This window comes from Hemisphaericaspora subhashii (genome assembly GCF_019202705.1).
Source record: "Hemisphaericaspora subhashii strain CBS 10753 chromosome Unknown scaffold56, whole genome shotgun sequence".
Taxonomy (NCBI): Eukaryota; Fungi; Ascomycota; class Pichiomycetes; order Serinales; family Debaryomycetaceae; genus Hemisphaericaspora; species Hemisphaericaspora subhashii.
The window spans coordinates 2,206-17,787 of NW_026057326.1; the positions used below are offsets into that span (position 1 = coordinate 2,206).

General features: G+C 34.1%; 9 protein-coding genes across 9 annotated transcripts; 4 read left to right on the forward strand and 5 right to left on the reverse strand. All coding sequences in view use genetic code 12, as the record gives it.

The window, feature by feature from the left end:
- Window positions 1–550: 550 nt before the first annotated feature.
- Window positions 551–4,235, forward strand: TYR1 (prephenate dehydrogenase (NADP(+)); the record flags this gene model as incomplete). Its single annotated transcript, XM_049407601.1, has 3 exons — window positions 551–1,493; window positions 1,641–2,243; window positions 2,800–4,235. 3 exons carry the CDS (start codon window positions 551–553, stop codon window positions 4,233–4,235), a joined length of 2,982 nt encoding a protein of 993 aa, XP_049262962.1.
- Window positions 4,236–4,317: 82 nt separating this feature from the next.
- ARL1 (Arf family GTPase) lies at window positions 4,318–4,875 on the reverse strand (the record flags this gene model as incomplete). Its single annotated transcript, XM_049407602.1, has 1 exon — window positions 4,318–4,875. One exon carries the CDS (start codon window positions 4,873–4,875, stop codon window positions 4,318–4,320), a length of 558 nt encoding a protein of 185 aa, XP_049262963.1.
- A 762-nt stretch (window positions 4,876–5,637) lies between these two features.
- On the forward strand, window positions 5,638–6,354 carry J8A68_003719 (uncharacterized protein; the record flags this gene model as incomplete). Its single annotated transcript, XM_049407603.1, has 1 exon — window positions 5,638–6,354. One exon carries the CDS (start codon window positions 5,638–5,640, stop codon window positions 6,352–6,354), a length of 717 nt encoding a protein of 238 aa, XP_049262964.1.
- Window positions 6,355–6,459: 105 nt separating this feature from the next.
- On the reverse strand, window positions 6,460–7,752 carry ZUO1 (zuotin; the record flags this gene model as incomplete). Its single annotated transcript, XM_049407604.1, has 1 exon — window positions 6,460–7,752. The coding sequence occupies one exon, from the start codon at window positions 7,750–7,752 to the stop codon at window positions 6,460–6,462; it is 1,293 nt and encodes a 430-aa protein (XP_049262965.1).
- A 174-nt stretch (window positions 7,753–7,926) lies between these two features.
- Window positions 7,927–8,697, reverse strand: J8A68_003721 (guanine nucleotide exchange factor; the record flags this gene model as incomplete). The annotated part of the gene is made up of 1 exon (XM_049407605.1): window positions 7,927–8,697. One exon carries the CDS (start codon window positions 8,695–8,697, stop codon window positions 7,927–7,929), a length of 771 nt encoding a protein of 256 aa, XP_049262966.1.
- A 1,779-nt stretch (window positions 8,698–10,476) lies between these two features.
- On the forward strand, window positions 10,477–10,821 carry J8A68_003722 (uncharacterized protein; the record flags this gene model as incomplete). Its single annotated transcript, XM_049407606.1, has 1 exon — window positions 10,477–10,821. One exon carries the CDS (start codon window positions 10,477–10,479, stop codon window positions 10,819–10,821), a length of 345 nt encoding a protein of 114 aa, XP_049262967.1.
- Window positions 10,822–11,711: 890 nt separating this feature from the next.
- Window positions 11,712–12,448, forward strand: J8A68_003723 (uncharacterized protein; the record flags this gene model as incomplete). The annotated part of the gene is made up of 2 exons (XM_049407607.1): window positions 11,712–12,060; window positions 12,228–12,448. The coding sequence occupies 2 exons, from the start codon at window positions 11,712–11,714 to the stop codon at window positions 12,446–12,448; spliced, it is 570 nt and encodes a 189-aa protein (XP_049262968.1).
- Window positions 12,449–12,902: 454 nt separating this feature from the next.
- On the reverse strand, window positions 12,903–14,126 carry TYS1 (tyrosine--tRNA ligase; the record flags this gene model as incomplete). Its single annotated transcript, XM_049407608.1, has 1 exon — window positions 12,903–14,126. One exon carries the CDS (start codon window positions 14,124–14,126, stop codon window positions 12,903–12,905), a length of 1,224 nt encoding a protein of 407 aa, XP_049262969.1.
- Window positions 14,127–14,648: 522 nt separating this feature from the next.
- On the reverse strand, window positions 14,649–14,939 carry J8A68_003725 (uncharacterized protein; the record flags this gene model as incomplete). The annotated part of the gene is made up of 1 exon (XM_049407610.1): window positions 14,649–14,939. One exon carries the CDS (start codon window positions 14,937–14,939, stop codon window positions 14,649–14,651), a length of 291 nt encoding a protein of 96 aa, XP_049262970.1.
- Between the last annotated feature and the right edge of the window lie 643 nt (window positions 14,940–15,582).

Below are 15,582 nucleotides of genomic sequence, written 5' to 3' on the forward strand. Positions count from 1 at the left end.
TGGTCTCACCGGAGCATCTGTCCCAACGTCAGCCTCCATGTGTTCAAATTTGTACATGGAAGTAATACCGAATAATAGAAAGTGATGACAACATCGATGGTTCATGCATAAACAATAAATGATCACAATTTTGTTGTAACTTAATAAATATTTACAACAAAAAAGATGACGTACTAAATATTTTCCCTATGAAATCCGCTTATATTATTTTTTTGGTTTTGTTTTAAAATTATTTTTTTGCAATTATTATTTTGGCTTATTATTATTTTTGCAACAATTCAAAAATTATCATATGATCAAACGAACGGCATTCATCAAAACTATAAATAACTTCTCATCTATGTCATATTTGTATAAGGATTGCGATCATCTCTCTTTCAAAAACCTACGTACAACTTGGTAAAAATTACTATAAATACATCAGCAATACTGCAAGTATTATCTTTTTTTAAAAATTTTCGGCCATTCCATTTGTCTAACCAAGAACATAATGCTAAACTATTTTCGTTTACTATTAACTATATTACTTGTCCAATCATTCTCAAATTGTATGCCTGTGGATGGGTTGGTAGTTTTGAGAGGTAACACTTTTGAGGTGGACGAGAAGTTCGAAATTTCAGGAGTATTATCTATTGTGGATTTTTCTGGAAACCAGTTCACACTTGAAAATATTCTAGTTTTTGAAGAGGGAACTTTTTTCTTTAGTACCACATTACCTCCCCAGAGTGACACATGCTCAATGAAATTCGGCCTCATTGGGAACCTCGGAAAAGTCCAGATAGATGCTGACACAATAGGTCTGGCAATTAGTGATTTTGAAGTTCTGACAATTTACAACTATGGGCCAATGATATTTTCCAATTTCCAAAGCAGCGAACATGTACCCGTGATAACGAAACTTCAAAATCATGCCAGTTTTGTTTGGGAACTGGGTCCCCTTCGGATCTTGGAATTTGAAAACTTCGAACTGTTTTGTCTTGGAAGTGGTGCTGCTGTCGATATCGAATATTCCAAGGGCTTGAAATGTTTACAACTACTGATGGGTTCTACTTTGGCTATTCAAGGTGACCTAAGGGAAGTTTCCCTTTCTCCACTTGGCGGATCAACACTTCTCGTTAAAGCAAGACTGCTGCATACCCTCGTCGTGTCATATTTTGGTGGGGATAATATTGTAATTTTTCAAGGATGGAACGCTTCGTCTATTGACTACACTTATGATAAATTGTATTTAAAAATCAACGTCGATTCCGACTTATACGAACTTGAAATAGGGTTTAATTATGATCCTGGATTGTTTAAGGTTGTTACGCGGGATGACGATATCATCATAAGTTATCCTGTAATCCCGACGCTGGCATTTCATCACATATGTCAATGTGTCTCTCCAGAAACCAACGTACCGGGTACATTGCCCACAATTTCAATCCAGACAACAGGATATCTGACAAGAACATTGACTATTACTACTAGTGACTATCGTTGGACGACAATCGGTGAGCTGGATCCTGAACCAACGACGTCGGCACCAGAGTCCACTAACTCAGAATCAGATTCAACCGCTTCTGAGCCAGAGTCAACTGCTACTGAACCAGAATCCACTGCATCAGAATCGGCAATAGATTGAACTACTTCTGAATCAGAGTCCACCATGTCAGAAACAGATTCAACTATATCAGAACCTGAGTCAATTACTTCAGAGCTGGACTCAACTGCACCGAATCCGGAATCAACTTCTGCTGAAGAAAATGAATCAACTAGTTCACAGCCAGAACTGATAGCTTCGGAAACTTACATTACCTCACTCCACGAATCGACTACTTCAGAGCTTGAACCATCTACTTCGGGAGCACCACCAACTAGCGCGGATCCGGTTTCTCCTTCAGAAACTCAACAGACTTCACCTACAACAACTCAGTCATCGATCCAATCAGATCCTTCGGAACCGACCAACTCAAATACAGCTCCAGAGACAAGAGCAAGTGCGTCTTCGGAGAGATCATATTTTACTGATCCATTATCAACAAGTTTACTGTCATTGCTTACTAGTAAAACAACAACTTCTGGGGGTTCAGATGATACCACCACCAAGGACCCAGACCCAGTTAAATCTGACTCACCATCTGGAGATATCAAAACAATGATTGTAACTCTTTCATCTGAAATATCAGTCCCTCCAAGTGCTACCGTCTTGCCCATTGAAGGTTCGGGTTCCAAGGTTGTTGGTACAGGATTGTTGCTGTCGGGTATGGTAGTCATTGTATTGTTTGGTATTTTGATTTAAACTTTTATTTTGAATATCGCGATTGATTTCTAAGTAGTTTATGAAAATTATTTATTTATATAGTATTATCTCTACAATAAACTTGATTGTTTCAACTATCTGATGGGCGAAATTTGTTATTGATGTCGATTCATTGTGCATGATTCTCGGCGCGTTTGAGTGAATCTGGGTTGGAAAGAATTATACTAAACGTTAATCCAGGATTCAGTTGGTTGTACAACGTGATAAATTTCTAGCAGATTAGACGTATTTTTTAACAAACAAAATTTTGCAGCATTTTGAGAATAATATTTCACCTAGAAAACAACAGTTAGTATTTTTAACAGAAATTGTTGAATTGAAATTTCCCTCATGATTTGTAAACTGATTACCCGTTTTGTATTTTCAAATAGTTTTCTTATATATACTTTATATAGAAATCGCTTATAACTCCCGAAGTGCTCCGAAGTAAAAAGGAGTATTAATTATATGGCTGCATAAATAAAGCCAAACTGATTTTTTTTGCAGGTCGCGCCAAGATCTCCAAACCTCATCGAAAATTTTACAAAATTGGATCTATGAGTCAAAAGATCAATATAGGAGATCCCAACCATCATTACCAACCGATTCCCACAACATGACACCCCTAACAGAAGAACAAATCACATCCCTCAAACAATCCAAGACAATTGGTATCATAGGATTAGGAGACATGGGATATTTATATGCCTCTCGATTCAGTTCAGCCGGTTGGACCGTCGTTGGATGTGATCGAGAAGAAACCTACCTTCAAACCCAACAAAAATTCCAAAATGAAAAATTCCAAGTCTTAAAAAATGGTCACCTAGTCTCCCGTATTTCCGATTACATAATCTACAGTATTGAAGCTGCCAATATTGATAAGATTGTTTCAATCTATGGACCCTCCACCAAATTTGGATCAATCGTAGGCGGACAAACTTCTTGTAAAGCGCCTGAAATTGCTGCATTTGAGAAATATTTACCTGAAGATACACAAATAATCCCAGTTCATTCTTTACATGGACCTAAAGTGGACCCTACGGGACAACCATTGGTACTCATCAAACATCGGGCCACGGATGAGGCATTCCAATTTGTCGAGAGTTTGATGTCATGTTTGAATTCAAAACATGTTTATTTAAGTGCCAAAGAACATGATCGAATAACGGCAGACACACAAGCTGTTACTCATGCGGCATTTTTATCAATGGGAGTAGCGTGGAAATCGATGCATCAATATCCTTGGGAAACTCCGAAATGGATCGGAGGGATTGAGAATGCAAAGATTAATATCTCGTTGAGAATTTATTCAAATAAATGGCATGTATATGCCGGATTGGCAATTACTAATCCGTCCGCCCATGATCAGGTGTTACAATATTCGAAATCGACAACTGAATTGTTTACATTAATGATTCAAGGGAAGAAACAAGAATTGAGTGAGAGATTGATGAAGGCAAAGGAGTTTGTGTTTAAGGAAGTGCAACATAATCATCATGATTTGTTATTGGATGATAATATTTTACAGAAATTTTCATTGAGTAAAGTTCCACCCGAAGGAAAACAACCAAATTCTCATTTATCATTATTGGCAATTGTTGATAGTTGGTACAATTTAGGGATTGTACCTTATGATCATATAATTTGTTCAACTCCTTTGTTTAGAATTTTTTTAGGGGTTACTGAATATATCTTTTGTACTCCTGGATTATTAGAAGATGCTATAAATGTTGCAATTGAAGATCCAAGTTTTAGACAAGATGATTTACATTTTACAATTGCTGCACAAACTTGGTCAAGTATTATAAGTTTTGGGAATTTTGAATTATATAAACGAGAATTTATTGAAACTCAAAATTTCTTTCAACCAATGTTTCAAGAAGCTAATTTAATTGGTAATGAAATGATTAAGACTATTTTAGAAAGAGTTAAAGAGAGGGAGCTGTCTGTATAATGTTTTCTTATAAATTAATGATTTATAGCTATATATATAAACATGTAAAATATACAATACACCCCTCTTGGGGGGAACTTTCTTACAACTGTTCATCTTTAATTACATCCATTAACCAATCCAACCCTTCATTCAATCCTTCTCCTTTAATAGCACTCGAAGCAACAATACTCCAACTTCTATCCTTCAAATCCGTCAAATTAAGTGCCTGAGACACCTCCGCAGCAGTCATAGCATCCGGTTGATCCTGTTTATTAGCAAACACCAACAACGCACTATCCTGTAATTCCTCTTCTTTCAACATCGTATGTAATTCTTTACAAGCAGTATCAATACGATCTTTATCAGTTGAATCAACCACGAATATAATTGCTGATGTATTTGAATAATAACATCTCCAATATGGTCGGATTGAAGTTTGTCCACCTAAATCCCAGATATTTAATGTTATGTTTTTATATTTTAATGTTTCTACATTGAATCCAATTGTTGGTTTTGTGGTTACGACTTCTCCCATTTGTAATCGATATAATATGGTGGTTTTACCGGCACCGTCTAATCCTAAGATAAGTATTCTTACTTCTTTTTGTATCCCCCATAGTTTGTTAAAGATGTTTGTAAAACTAAATGCTTGTCCCATTGTATATTGGCTATGACTTTATATGCTATTGAATGGATCAAAATGAATTTGATTTGTAATAAATTGATGGATTTCTAATTTACAAGGTGTTTATGGGTATAAGATACAATGTTGCGTAGTTCTATAAAGAATGAAATGAACTTTAATATGAGATCGTCAATCCTCTCCCAGTTCTCTAATATGAATGGGGTTTTGAAAGGAGGGTAAGTATAAGATTAAATAGATTAACAGCCGTTGACACTCACTGTATTGGTAAAAGGTGGTTTTGGTTTTTTAGTTGTTCGGAAATTCTCGCTTCGTGTTAAAAAAAAAAAAATTAATTTCTGTTGCCGCTTTGTTGAGAGAGAGAGACAGAGACTAAAAGAGAGAGAGAGGGATTGATGGAGAGGCAGATTAATGGTATTTGACAATTGAATTTATCAAAGCAAATCACACAACAATGACCAATTGCTCAATACCCAGTACCTATTGTATTTATCTTCTAAATAAGACGATATGGTTGGGTATTAATGGCTCGTGACCCCTCTACTGAATGTAACTCTTTTTGCAACTTTTAATTCCGGTAGTAGTTAGTTCCGGTAAAAATCATGTGATCATCTTTTTTCTGTTGCCTCACATTTCTTTAACTATTGCTCATTCCTCTCACAATCATACACAATAAAGGGTTGAAATATATGACCACCAGAATTAAACTTTTCAATAAGTGACCCTTTTACTTTACTTCAATTGTTATTTATACAAGTACAGATATATATTCAAATCATGCCAATGTCACCAAGAGGAATATTAAAAAACAAATTAGACCCAACCTTAAGTCCCCCACCGTCTGCATCAACAATTGGATTAGAACCTTTGGATCGTCAAGAAGTAATTAGAAATACTAGATTAAATGCACAATTAACAGCACCTGATCTATCTTCGTCTCGAGGTGAACAAATCAGGGCTAAGATATCAGAACAAAAACGTAAACTACTGATAGAAGGAGATAGACCAGAGCAACAACAAGAAGATGAGGAACATTTAAAATGGGATGAAATTAATCTATATAAAACCGAACAAGAAAAAGCAGCCACCATGAAAATCGATGAGCCTAAAACTCCCTATGAAGGTGGATTTAATCCAGAAGGTGAATACTATCAAATGGATGATGATGAGGAGCAAGCAGAGGCGGCAGCGGAGGATGGAATGGATGATATACCTGCTTTTGAACTTGGTGAAAGTGAATTTGAAAGTTTGAAGAGACACCAACCATTGACTTCTCTTCATGGTGGTGAAGTTATTAGAGAAGATGTGCAGCCGGAAGACGAGGAAGAAGAAGTGGAGGAAGTACCATTGACTGCGGAGGAAAGACATAGAAGGTTTGAAGAAAAGAGAAAGGCTCATTATCATTTAAAAGGAATGGTATTAAAACAGAAAATACTGGTCTCTGATGATGAAGATGAAGATGAACAAGAAGTTGGCCAAACACCCATCCAGTAAATAGAGATTATCTTTTATATAGTTTTATCTACAATTTGTTAAATTATTCACCTGTTTTATTTCTCTTCTATATACTTTACAAAACGATTTTATATCATTTTACATTTAAACAGTAAAATATTTCAAGAAAGACTTATCTAATGAACCAGCAGCAACCAATTCACCAGCAACTTCAGTAATAATAGCTTTAGCAGAAGCAGCATCGGCATCTTTAAGTTTTCCGGCAACTTCACCCAATTTAACATCATCGAATTTTTCAATGATTAAATCAAGATCAGCGTCAATAGCAGTAGCATTACCGGCTTCACCAAAGTAATCATTATCTTTAGCAGCACCTCTAATGGCTCTCTTATTCTTCTTCTTAGCGGCCTTGGCAGCTTCCTTAGCCTTCTTGGTATTGGTCTTTGCAGCCGCGGCTTCTTCAGAGGCTTTTTTAGCAGCAGCTTCTTCAGCAGCCTTCTTGGCAGCGGCTTCTTCGGCGGCTTTTCTAGAATCGGCTTCTTTTTCCCATTTCTTAGCAGCTTTAGCCTTTTTAGCTTGTTCTTTGAATAATTTAATTCTTGGATCTTCAGAGTGAGCTCTTTCAACTAAATCTATTAATCTCTTGTTATCTTCTTGCTTTAATTTCTTTCTGTTAGAAATGTTCTTACGTTCAATATAACGTTTATGATCTCTATTAGCAGTATCATCTGGAACATCTTCATCTTTGAATTCAAAAGTTTTCCAAGAATCAAATTTCCCAAAAAAACTATAAAATTCATCAACTTCTTCCTTGGTACTTTCCATATTACCTAATTGAGGAACAGGTTGTTTCGTGGAGAATCTAGCTTCACTTTCAAATACTGGACCCCAAGCTTCAAAGAAATCATATTTAGTCTTTGGTGAAGGAGGTTTTGGATCATGCTCAACATCAATAGAATCATATTGTCTTCTCTTGGTAGGATCCAACATGATTTCAAATGCCTTTTGAATAATCTTGAAAAATCCATCTTGATCCAATCCACCAGAAGCAGATTTCTTATCTGGATGATGTTTAAGAACTTGTTTTCTATGTGCTCTTCTAATTTGATCTTCAGTGGCTTTTGATCTTAAATGAGAAATACCCAATACCGCATATAAGTCAGCAGTTTTCCATTCTCTTGGATCATGAGCTAATAATTCTTCACTTTGTTCTTCATCTCCTAAATCTTCATCTTGATTTTCTTCGATTTGTTTAACATTCTTTTCAGCTTCTAATTTTTCAAATTCAGACCAAGTATGTCCACGTAAGGTTCTAGTGGCATGGGCTAAGAAATAACGACCAACTGGTTCAATTGGACGACGAAGTGGGGTGGAGTATTTAGAAACGGCTTTGAAGGTTTCGGTAGAACCTTCTAAGGATGGTAATACAATAGACATGGTTTAGTTGGAGTTATCTATAGGTAAATTGATGATCAAAAGAACCTGAAAAAAAAAATTCAGAAGAAAAAATTTTGGTGATGCGATATACTCACATTTAGTTAGTGATGAAATTTACACATAAACCGTGACAGGAATTACGCGCATCAATATAGATTTCTATAAACTACTTATCTAATCTTCTTTAATAGCAGACATGTCTAATACTTCAATTGATCCTTCACCTTTGCCCACTTTCCCACCTTCACCCTCCATAATATTCACCAAGACTCTATAATTAATCGGATCAATAATCCCAACAATCTCATATTGTTTCCCATTATTCTTATTATCTATATCTTGAACATGATCAATATTTGGTTTTATATCATTTTCAAAAACTTTCAAATATGCCTTTTTGGTTAAGATTATCCTAATCTTCATTTGTGCTCTTGCTATGGGGATAATTTGTTTTTCAACCAATTGTTTTATGGCATCCAATGCTTGAATCTTGGTGTTTTTAGTAGGATTTAAATGAAATTTTAATTCATTTAAAGCTTTTTCAATCATACTTGGAGGATATCTCTTTTTAGACCTGGGATTTATACATTTTGTACTTATGATATTTAAAAATTCATTTTGTTTTTGTTGAAGATTAACATTTCGTTCTTTTTCATTTAATTGAATTTCACCTTTATTTAAAATTTCCAATATGATTTCATCTTGGTTGGTAGTACCGAAAGATTTTTGTAAATCGTCATTATTGGCTACTTGCCCTTTGGAAACATTTATGAAAACTTGGGGGATTTGTAATACTTCATCTAAATCTTTTTCAACTTTCGATCTCCAATCTTGGACTTTGTTTTGATAGCAGGCAATTTCGAATCTCTTCTTGCCCGTTTTCATACGGACTAAGGAGACATTGGTTAGTTTGATTTGACTATTCGGTTGATTAATAACTGCCATTGTTATGGAACTTTTCTATTGTGGGTTTGATTTATTGATGAATAAAGAGCATGTAGTTTGGGGATGAGAGGATCCATACAAACTTTTGTGTGAAGAAATTGGGAGAAAAAAATTCTAAACTATGTGGCACGTGACTTCAACTTCCCTTCCAAAGGAATCGGGCTTTACAATCCAATCCCAAGGCATGCCAACGGTCTCGATAGAGGATCTAAGTCGCTTTCTGATATAAAATGTATTAAATACTAAATGATAAAATGGTGAAAAAGAATTGTAAGATATTATATATATATGAACAGTATTTTATTTATTTTGAAATTTCCTTCTGATCTATCCACAGACAAACATGCTTGTTCATTCACAGTAGTAGTATCCATATCGATTTAAAAATGTCTCCTTCTCTTTCAATTTATCCTATTTCAATATGCAAATATTGCAATCTCTCCGAATATGTATACATATCTCTAAATGCTTCAAGTATGTAATGTTAATGTTATAATCATCAAACAAAATTTCATGCTAACCAATTATTATAACCGGCCCCATAACTTATTCGTCATCTTCTTCTTCTCCAGCACCTTCCAAGAATTTAACTTTAACATCTTTCCATAATTTACCTTTATTATGGTTTTCATACCAAGTTGTCACGGCTTTATCAAAAAAACCTTGGAAAATAAATGCACCGGTGAAAATGGTGGCTACGTAGATTGAGTTTCTTTGGAATAACTTGTTGATGAATGACTAGAAGGGGTGTAGGTTAGTATATAGGACTTCGGGGTGGGTTGTTGACCGTGGATAGGATGTAGGGGTTCGGATCATGGACCATTCTTCAACGCGTATTTCGAATTCGGTTTTCAATTATTCCATTTTCGAATCAAATATACAGGAGTTCCCAATGCCATCGGTCATGAGTATAGCAATGTTTGGATACATACCATTTTGCTTAGATGTATTTATACCTTCAAGCTATTAGTTGGTTTTGTATGGGATTTTTTTTTTCAATTGATTTTTTTAGTGTGAGTGCGAGAGTCAAAGGAACTTCATAATAATTTTTCAATCAAATTTTATTGGTTCTATTCATGATTACGTAATCACCCTAACAAAACTTACGTAATATAAACATTTTTGATTTTATATAAATATCTAAAACCTATTAATTGTTTCGGCCAAGTAGCTATTCCTAGATGTTATACTTCGGTTATAGCTTCTTTGCCAGTAATGTCTTATTTAATGTTATTTCCTGTTTATTGTTCACGTGGATATTTCCGTATCTCCGTTCAATTCCCTCAGTCAATAACGCCTCGATGGATTTCCCGAGAGTATAAATATAGTTAAATTTCGCACATCTTTTAATTATCACTTTCTTTTAGAAGGAAAGCATTTCTCAGTTTCCCTATTTAGATAAATGTCTCTATATATTATATTAGTTGTTCCCTAGCGGTCTCTAGTGACCCTTTATGATCTATAGCATTAATTAATATAGAAAGAGAACAATGAAAGTGGGAGAATTGTCGGGTTTCGCATTACCGATCTACAGTCATTGTTGAAAAGTGGTAATTTGCGAGATTCGAAATATACAAATTGGGTACTTTGCCTCACATTTGAAAGTTGAGAAGGAACTTAGATTCTAATACAATTTAGTATACAAAACCCAAATCCGGAAATTTTCCTCGAAGTTTTATTTAAACATACCACCCAACTCCAAGTGTCCACTCTAAACATGCCCACTGAACATGTCGAAGTGATCACTATTGTCCAGGTTATTGAAAGAATTTGAAGCGGATGCTAAACTTGATAAAATCATGCTGTTGGTTTAAGATTGCTTATGAAAAAGACCCTCATCCATCGGTTGCTGCAGATGCACGACTCAAGACTATCTGCCTGAATCCGTATATTAAATCATTTGAAGCTAATGAGAATGATGGCGAAGCTGCTGCTCCTCCTCCAGGTGATGATAAATCAACTAGATCTAACGGATCTGTTCGTGACAGAGAAGTTTTGGAAGAAATTAGAGAAAGCTTCGAGAAATATCAGACGGAAGATTCTGACAAGTTTGAATCTTTAGATTTCGTTGAAGCTGTCGGTGTTGAAACTGAGAGGCTCATAGTATCAACGTATCTTATATGACCTTCAAAGGAAGAATATGGCTTTACGTGATGAATACACTCTTGCAACCAGAGATGTAATGTAAGAATAAGAGAAGGCAAAGCATATCATTCCTGATCATGTTATCAAACCTACCCTTATTGCAGGCTTTGCTAAGGTAAATTATGAACCATTGAACCAGTTAGCTAGTTCTTCTATTGATGCTGATAAGTTGAACAAGTATCTTCCAATAAAGTACCAACAGTTATTCAACTTGGTTAAGTTCCACTTGCCACCTACTGTTAATGAACCATTAGAGAGGATTGGGGAAGATTAAACGAGTGTGAAGATTTGAAAATTACCATAATGAAGATTCATTACTAATGAGCATCATTGTGATATTCAAATCTTCACAGTCGTATAAACTTCGTCAATTGCTTGAAACAGTTGACTTTCTGAAATGCTAATTCTATCTAAAATCACTCTAACTTCAGACTTAACAGTTGAAAGGATGATGGTTTTGTATCACAGATAGTGTTAGTGATGAGAGAGGAGTGAGTCCAATACTGCTGAATATGATGGTTTACCAGTATTATAGTCAACGTTTTTATAGTCTTCTCTGTTTCCTCAATGGTTTACCAGGTTTATAGTCAACCTTTGATAAAAACATAGTCAAAGGTTGACTATAAACCTGGTAAACCGGGAACAGAGAAGAAACAATTAGTCAGTTGGTTGGTTGGGTTTGATAAATTATTATAGAGTATCAATACCTGCTTTTCTGGAATTAACTGCTCCGTTGTATTCATTAGTTAACTTGTTTGAAAATAAAGAATAGTTGGGATTGTCTGACCAAAATTTTTACAAACGTTTAAATTTCTTACTAGAAGTTTAACTACTGCTCCTATTGTTGCGTTCCATTTGATACTATTCGGATGGTTACGATTCATACAGATGCTTCGAATGATAGTGGTATTTTTGCTGATAGCAAAGGTGTAAGTAGGATTGTGCCGTGTCATCTGGGGAAGTTTCAAGGTAGTACATTTAATTACTCGATCTTTCAGAAGGAATTATTTGCAATCCACAATACACTCCAAGCTAATTATCCTTTGACCAGTTATACTGATGTTATCTGCATTTTCTGTGATAACAAAGCATTGGTGGATGCATGTGTAATATCTGATACCTTAACTAGATGTCGTAATCCAGAAACAGTCCAAGCTTCTAGTTATGCTGTCAAAGAAGCTTTGATGGAGTTTGGTTCACATTTTATGGCGGACGTTGGTCTGGTATATTCCAAGCAGTGCTGAATATAAAAGCATAAGGTTGAGAGATATTGCAGAATATTCGAGAACGTTGAAGGTACGAAGTGGGTATACGTACGCTAATCTTAGCAGGATGCAGTTTTTGAAGAAAGCGTTATTAACCCAAACTCGTTTGCTCCCTTAAAGAACTGCATTCTAGTAAGATTAGAATACGTATAACCACTTGGTACTTCCAATGTTCTGCAATATCTTTCAACAAGGTTGGGTTAACTGATGGTAAGTTGGTCAAGTTAGAAATGAATGGTTATTTCACTAGGCCAGTCATTTCTAACGATTCTGGTATTGGTGAGATTTTGATCGTGATTCATAATGATAGAGGACATATGAAATACGTAGATGATATGTAATTGTATGCGGAAATACATTGCATGCATACAATTATGTATCATCTATGTATGAATTTCATGCCTGGTTTGATTACGAAGTTAATGAGGTTTATCAACTCTTGTGAAACTTGCCAAAAGTATGTTAGTAAGATGCTAAAGTTTGCTCCCTTATATTTGCATGTTCCAACTGGTATATGTGAAAGAATTGCTGTGGATACAATGTTCATAGCAATATCTATCTAGCAGTTGCTAGAGATGAATTCTCTGGATGGGTCGAAGCTAGAGCTATGGATGAATTATCTGGTAATGCTATTGTTGATTTGCTTTATGAGGAATTTATATGTCGGTTTGATCATTTTATAGAACTTAAGACTGATCAAGGTGCTGAATTCAAGAATGAAATGGTTGACAGATTATATCTACCTATTAAATTAATATATATAAAAATCTATTTATCTTCAAATTCTACAACAAACTATGATTCTTGTTTAATTTCTTCTACATTTCCATTGGCAACTACTGGTACTTCTGTTTGTTTTTCAGGTTGTGGTTCTTCTTGTGACTTGGTAGCACCTGGGTATTTAGACCCTTTATTCTTAACTTTTTTAACCTTCTTTTCTTGTTTTGGTTTTTCAACAGGATAACCATTCTTTTGAGCATCTTGGAATTCTTGATTAGATTCATAATCAGCTCTAATTGGGGCTAATAATTCATTAATCTTATCAGCAACCCCTGATTTTAAATCAGGTGGAGCTAATAATTCTTCTTTAAAATCAGCTTTCAATTTTTCTAAAGAATCATAAGAAATTGGTCCACCATATTTTTCAGGTCTATTAATATCTAATTTAAATGAACCTTCTACACCAGTTTTAAGTTCATGAATTGGTTGTATGACGAATTCAACAAATGAAAGTAATCCATTATTTTCTATATCACCAGGAGCACAATAAGCTGAATTAATCTTTTTCTTAACAACTTTTGGTTCTTCTAATACATCAATTTTTGAATTTGGATCACTTGCACTCATTTTCCCTCCTTGACCTAAACCAGGCACCATTTTATTCATTAAATGAGCTCTCTTTTTGTATCCAATACTAGGTAAATGTTCTTCTGCTAAAACAAAGATTTTTCTTTGATCAACACCACCAAATTGAACATCAACATCTAAATGTTCTTCATCAATAGCTTGCATCAAAGGATAAATCAAACCAGATAATAAAGGATTATCAACTTGTTTAACAACATCAGCACCAGCTCTCTTGGCATCATTTTGAGAAACAATATTTGATAATTTAAAAAGATCCATAATATATTTCCCATCTTTTTGATATGAGGATCCAACAACAAATTTTAATCTTTCAATTGGAACTCCAATAGATTTTAAAATTGATTTCACAACAAATTCATAATATTTTGCACGATATTGAACAACTTCTAATGGTGCCTTCATATTATCTAAATAAGCATGCAAATCAGCCAATAAAACAGTGACTTCACAACCAGCTTTTAAGAAATGGGCTAATTTGACCATAGGGACAAAATAACCACAATGTGGTTTACCAGTTGGTGCAGTACCCCAGTAAAGTTTGACTGGTCTTTTTTCAACTTCCAAGATGTTTTTAATGATTTGGGCATTAAGAACTTCTTGTAAGTCCTTGGTGATTAAATTATATTGTTCAGTTGGATCAGTTAGTAACATTTTTGATATCGTTCGTCGGAAGTAAAAAACTTATTGGACAAGAAAGATAAAGAAGTTTTTCCTGTTATGGTGATGAAGATAGATTTCAATCGTGGAAAATTTTAAAAAAATTTCTGTTGATGATTTTTTTCCACCGTCACTTTTCTTTTTTTTTAGCGTTCTTTCTAAGGCAATAGAGTCATAGATTAGCAGCCGGGTGCATGATAGACAGGTTTGCGTAAGAATGAAAAGTATAATGAGTCACATTTTTGATTCTAGCACTCAAGTAAAGTGATATTAGAGTCATATAAAGAGAACATCATTATTTGAATAAAAATATTCTCGGGAATATCCGTAAATTGTCAAATTTTACAATTGAATTTTCTAAACTAACAATTCTAATACTAATACTAGTTATATGTTACAAAGAATATCTCTATACACTATCTGTTGTTCTGCTAACTGCCTTCCCAAGAAATCGTATGGTTTTTGAACTGCTAACTTCAAAACGATATTATATGTATGAATGTAAGATACTTATCTCTAGGGTGACTCAGGGAATAATGGTTCTGACTTGGTCGATTCTTGGGGTATAGCATTATTATTAGTATTATCATTAATGAAATGATCATCATTCTCTAATAATTCAAATGCAGTTCTATAACCATGTTTAACGATTATATATTTCATATAAACTCTTATAGTATCACAATCATCTATTTCAAATCTATCTTTAGCTTGTTCCCAAGTCATTCCTGTTGAAATTATTTCATCACAATTCTTAACAATATTTGAATCATCAAACATTTGTTCTTCTATTATTTCTGGTTCCATATTTAATATTATTTGACAATAAATATACAAAGTCTCTCTTAATGATAAGTTTATACTTTTACGTTTGGTTGTTATCTTTCGTTGGAAATCAACTATAGTAAATAAATAATACAAAAGCAGCACCTATTTGAACTAATACCTAAAAGCAAGTTAAGTTAAATACAATAAAGTTGCTTTCTCCACTGGCTTCTTTTAGAGAATAACGATATAAATGTATATGAATTGAAATAAACTTACAAATCTTAAGAGCTTAATTCTTTTTAATTTAATTTAATAAAGAATTTGGTTATAATAAGTTTAAAACCATTTTTATACTTTTTACATTAAAAGTTTAAAATCTTGTGATTTGATTTTCTTAATTAATCATTCTATTTTGTTTTATAAAGTGACTGTGACGAATGTACAATCAAACATACTTAGCCCACGTATCTTTTTACTGCTACTAACTATGCTCTAATTCTAAATAAATTTCATTTCATTTCTATTTTCTCTACTTCTTCTTCTAAGCATACAATAGAAATCCATATCTCTTTGTCTTTTGCAAATGAAACCACAGTTTGGATTATTTTGTTCCTTTCGTTTATTATATTCCCTTAATGAGTGAGAGAAATTGGGCAAAGTGTAAGAAAAAAGGCAGTTTTTT